At 43.2% G+C, this 5,000-nt stretch overlaps 1 protein-coding gene across 1 annotated transcript in view; it reads left to right on the top strand.

The window, feature by feature from the left end:
- Positions 1-5,000, top strand: part of LOC134071730 (low-density lipoprotein receptor-related protein 1B-like) — a 250,591-nt gene that overhangs the window by 28,369 nt on the left and 217,222 nt on the right. Inside the window, exon 8 of the mRNA XM_062528566.1 lies at positions 3,962-4,184. Within this exon, the coding sequence (XP_062384550.1) occupies positions 3,962-4,184 (223 nt within the window). The remainder of the gene's footprint in view (positions 1-3,961; positions 4,185-5,000) is intronic.

Here is a 5,000-nt window from a genome sequence, read left to right as displayed (position 1 = left end):
CTGTAACCGGCGCGTAAGCAAACAGAGGCGATGCAGATGCTCGGCCATGCTTATTAATGTTGTTCCAAAGAGCAGGTTACCTTACCGCCGCTGATGAATTAGCACCTTGCGTTAGCTCAGGCGCGTCGACTCGACACATCTTCTCACGCCTCCGTTGGCCTCGCAAGCAAGCGGCGTCCTCGTGTGTTTAAATAAATCGCCCGTCGTCGCAGTAAACAGTCATTTGTATGCATCACCGGGCCCTGCCTACTGTCAGTGGTGTGTGTTGGCTTTTTTCTGCTGACAAAGATGTTTTTTTTTTTTTTTTCACAGCCGAAATATGGCAGGGGTTCAAAACCTGTGGTGCCCATCCTGCTCTGAAACTAGTGTTTCTGTTCTTCCTGTCACTGATTATTAGTGGGCCGCATGCAGTGTGAATACTGGTTTAAGATTTTATTTTAGACGCCCGCCATAGTGGTTTTATATTTAGCAGTCGCTCTAGCACCATAGGGAGTCGGTGGGGGTGGGGGTGGGGGGTGGGGTATAATATTAAAATAAAAAACCTGTAGGAAAAAGCAGCGAGGATGTAATATTCCCAAGGAAATGTCATGAATGATCACAGTATTTTCTTCAGTGCAGCTCAGGTTCTGCTCCATCTGAAAATCGTTTCTGCTCTTGACATTTGTGTTATGGAGAAAAGGGAAATGGTGGAGAAAAGAGGAAAGGCTGACATCGGATTTGTAATTCTGTTATTTGTGGGGTTTTTTCTTCCTCTACTGTTTATCTGAAAATGGGGAGAGAAAATATGGGTTTAGCAATATCAGATTTGACCCGCACCAGAGATTGTTTTGTGTTTCAAACTATTAGGCTCCATTTCACTGATATGTGAGGGCATGAATAGTTCAAACACCTCATAATCTAGGTTGTGGCATCCTGCATCAAGCATTACATAAAAGAAGAGTCATTTCCTGTGTATTAACTCATTGTGTAAACCACAGGGCAGGTTTTAAATCATAAAGAAGATTAAAGAACATAAATACATCCCCATTCAGCTGTGAAGTGGGAAATTATGGTAGCCCAATTTTTCTGATTGATGGATTTGTTTCAACAATCTTATTGCTACTGTATACGGTATGTATTTGTTATATAAGTTATATCTGATTTATTCTCTGATTAACTATATGCATTATGCATGTTATAAAAGATTATAAGCACAAATGGATTATATGAGAAAAAAAGATACTGTAGGATGACCTGATGAAAGTTTGTTAGTGACCATTTTCAAATAGTTTTGCCCTGTCTGATGCTGCACTAGTAAGATTATGGATGCATTCTCACTACAGTAGGTCTCATTTCATTCTCTGTGTTGTTGTTGGGATGGTCGTGACGTAGATTATCGATTAGCCAGCCAAGACACAGGCCACGCAGTCAGCACCAGTTTAGTGTAGCCTCAGGCTCAGCAGAACAGACTGGACTCTGCCCTCTTTGTGTGTGTGTGTGTGTGTGTGTGTGTGTGTGTGTGTGTGTGTGTGTGTGTGTGTGTGTGTGTGTGTGTGTGTGTGTGTGTGTGTGTGTGTGTGTGTGTGTGTGTGTGTGTGTGTGTGTGTGTGTGTGTGGGTGGGTGGGTGGGTGAGTGGGTGTGGGTGACGGATATACTGTAAAAAAGTAGAGATGCACCGATCGATCGGCCGCCGATCAGAATCGGCCGATTTTCACGTGATCGGCCACGACCGGCGACCGGCCGGTCAGTCTGAGACATGCCGATTTTATGCCGGTCAAATGCACTCGCACCTACTTGTAACAACATTACACAGCTGAGTTAGCAAAGTTTGATGAAGCTAGCAAAGGCTAACAGCGCCAAATCAGCGCTTTATCCAGCGCCAAAGGGCTGGATAAAGCGCTAATGCTGAGTTTTTCTATGCAGCGAACGCTGTGCTTTGCCATATTGCGTGGAATTTACTAAGCTGTCACTTCAGGTTACGTAAACAGCGCACATCACCGCCCGTCCTTGCCGCTAATTGCGTGCTCACAGCTGAACCACAAGCGCTGTCAACAAGCAGCAACATAGCCACGGCAGGAATAAACATCGTTTTGCTTCGGTTTGCCACCTTAGCATGTATTCTTTCACACTAATAGGCTACAACAACAAAGTCCGATTTACACATTTAGAGGTTTATTTCATTACCTTTTGTCTACTCACGCCTGTATATTTCTTCTAAATTCGCCAAAAGTAAGCATTCTAACATGTCTTCATACACTACCGCGACCGTGATACAAAACATATCATGTGTGGTGTCGTTGGAAAGCTGTGTTTCATGACGTTATGCCATCCAAATATGGACACTTCCTTTGTATCCGCAAGCAATCGCGAAAGTTCAAAGAAGAGTGTAGTAGACTGAGTATGCATGCCATTGGCTGTGTTTCAAGGCTGTTATCTCAAAATTAGTTTTTTGTAATTTTCCAACATCTCAGCCTATGTAGCACCTATACACCAAACTTTCCAGTTATACACTTATCAGTATTCTAAAGATATTTACAGTTGGATATTGTATGTGAGAAGAAAAAAATAGTAGTCCTACAGTGCATTTCTATTAGTAGTGTGTGAAATGAATGTCCCACACTGGGAATACTGCAGGTGAAGAAGACTTGAAGAAGAATCTGTCTATTCACATTTTTTTTACCAGCCATTGATAAGTTGATTACATTTTTATATTAACATGTTGTATTAAAGAAAGGATAGAAAATAACTCTTTTTGTGTGCTGTAAAGTGGTTAGAAGATGCCAATCGGAATCGGCTAAAATCGGTATCGGCAGGTCAAATTCTATGAAAAATCGGAAATCGGAATCGGCCAAAAAATTGCAATCGGTGCATCTCTATAAAAAAGACTAGGGGGCAGAGTAAAGTTATTTTTAAGTTCATGTATGTGAACATGTTAAGTTACAGTATATGAATGTGCAGTATCAGGTTTGTGGGAAATTGACACAACTTGATTGATTTGTTTAATGCAATAATCTTTGTGGTTAGGTGTGAATGGCAATATAGTATGCCTTTGATCGGTGTATTTTTGTATCTTTTAGTCTTTTCCCTTTTTCCCCTTTCCCTGTTTCAGTTTGCAGCAATAAGCAGTTTATAACATAGTCAATTAGGTTGAAGCGTTTCTCTAATCAAACACTGTCACTTTTGTGACTGGTTTTGATTACTCTTGTGTTCTTGTTTGACCTGAACCTAGTCTAACATGTACAGCAGTGACTTTGATGATTTTAGCGTCCTAGTTTGACCTGAACACGCTGTCTGGGAGTTTTGAAGGGCCTCTCTAATGCAGGCTATACTGTGATAGTGAGTTTTGAAGGGCCTCTCTAATGCAGGCTACACTGTGATAGTGAGCATTTAAAGCTGCTTCTTGAGAGCCCCTCAGCTCAGCTGAGCTTTCCACTTCCTGTGCACACATACTGTACCTTTCCCCTGTGCCCTGCGCCCTGCTGGTGCATTCATCCATGTGTGCCAATGCATTAGACCAGAGAGGGTTAAAGCGGAGCGAGAGGCGCAAACGTTCAAACATTTCCGCGTTATGTTTTCGCAAAGGGGAGGGGGGGGGGGGGGGGGGCGAAATCCCCCTTTAAGCAGACCTAGAAAGTGACGTTACATTCGAACTGAACTGCTTGCCAATCTGACAGAGATCGATATCCCACCATGACGACTTTGCGACACGCCTCTTTAAGCAGACAGGAACTGTTCGAATTTGGCTTCCATAGAGATGCGTTATGTTGCTCTTATCTTGTCAGTAATGAAGGATCTTTGATTAAACTGAATGCTAAGTTTCTCTTTACCAATGCTGCTGCTACAGAGGTTTGTCTCCTCAACCTACTGTTCTGTTCTTTTGATTGCGATCATGTTCACTCGTGAGCAACTTCTTTCCGTTAAACATGTCTGTCAAAGCAAATAGTAAATGAATGTAAGTGAATAGTAAGTGAATTCTTCCAGGAAGTTGTTTTTTACGGATTACGGGAACATGGCCAAAGTGGAGCGCTGCAACATGGACGGCACCAACCGGACCCGGATAGTGGACCACCGGACCGAGCAGCCCTCTGCCCTGGCTCTGGACCTGGTCAAGAAGCTGGTCTACTGGGCCGACGTCTACTTGGACTACATCGAAGTGGTGGATTACGATGGGAGAAACAGGCACAGTGTCATTCGAGGCCAGTCGGTGAGTCTGAATGAGTGTGTGTGTGTATATGTGTGTGTGTGTGTGTGTGTGTGTGTGTGTGTGTGTGTGTGTGTGTGTGTGTGTGTGTGTCTGTGTGTCTTTGTGTGTGTGTGTGTGTGTGTGTGTGTGTGTCTGTGTGTCTGTGTGTCTGTGTGTGTGTGTGTGTGTTTCTATCGAGGTTTCTGTGCCCGTGTGTGTCAGCTTGCATCGCTGATATTAAAAAACTCATATTGATGGAATACTGTAGACATCACAGTTCAGGATTGTCTCGACAGCAGATTCTTTCCATGTGTATGTTTTTTTCCCCATTTTTTATATTCATATAACAACAATATGAGTTCCACTGTTGGCTGAAAATTGATTCAGTCTTGTAGTACTTTGCAAAGAAATGGTTCTTTGCAAAGCACTCCAGTGTGTGTAAAGACATTTATGATGGGGAGTGTGTGGCGTGTGATTATGTATTCTGTTGGGGCTTGCTGTATATTTCTCCTCTTGCCTGCCACAGCAGAGAAGCAGATTAACATGGAGGAGGCATACACACGTTTTAAGACTGGATTAAGTTTGGCTGCCAGTGGAACGTGTCATAGTTTCATGACATCTGTGCCAAACAGTGAAATTCTGCCTCTTACCTTTTCCTGTCTTTCTCCCCCTCTGACTCTATCCCCCTCTCTCTCTCTCCCCTTGTCTTTTGCACTCTCGACTTTGTGTTCTCTCTCTTGATCACTCTCTCTACCCTTCTCTCTCACTTTTCCCCTCTGTCTTTCACTTATGCGCTCTCTATTTCTTTCTCTCACTCGTCTCCTCATCTCTCTCTCT

This window comes from Sardina pilchardus, chromosome 23, assembly GCF_963854185.1.
Source record: "Sardina pilchardus chromosome 23, fSarPil1.1, whole genome shotgun sequence".
Classification (NCBI taxonomy): Eukaryota; Metazoa; Chordata; class Actinopteri; order Clupeiformes; family Clupeidae; genus Sardina; species Sardina pilchardus.
This window is presented reverse-complemented; position numbering and strand designations above follow the sequence as displayed.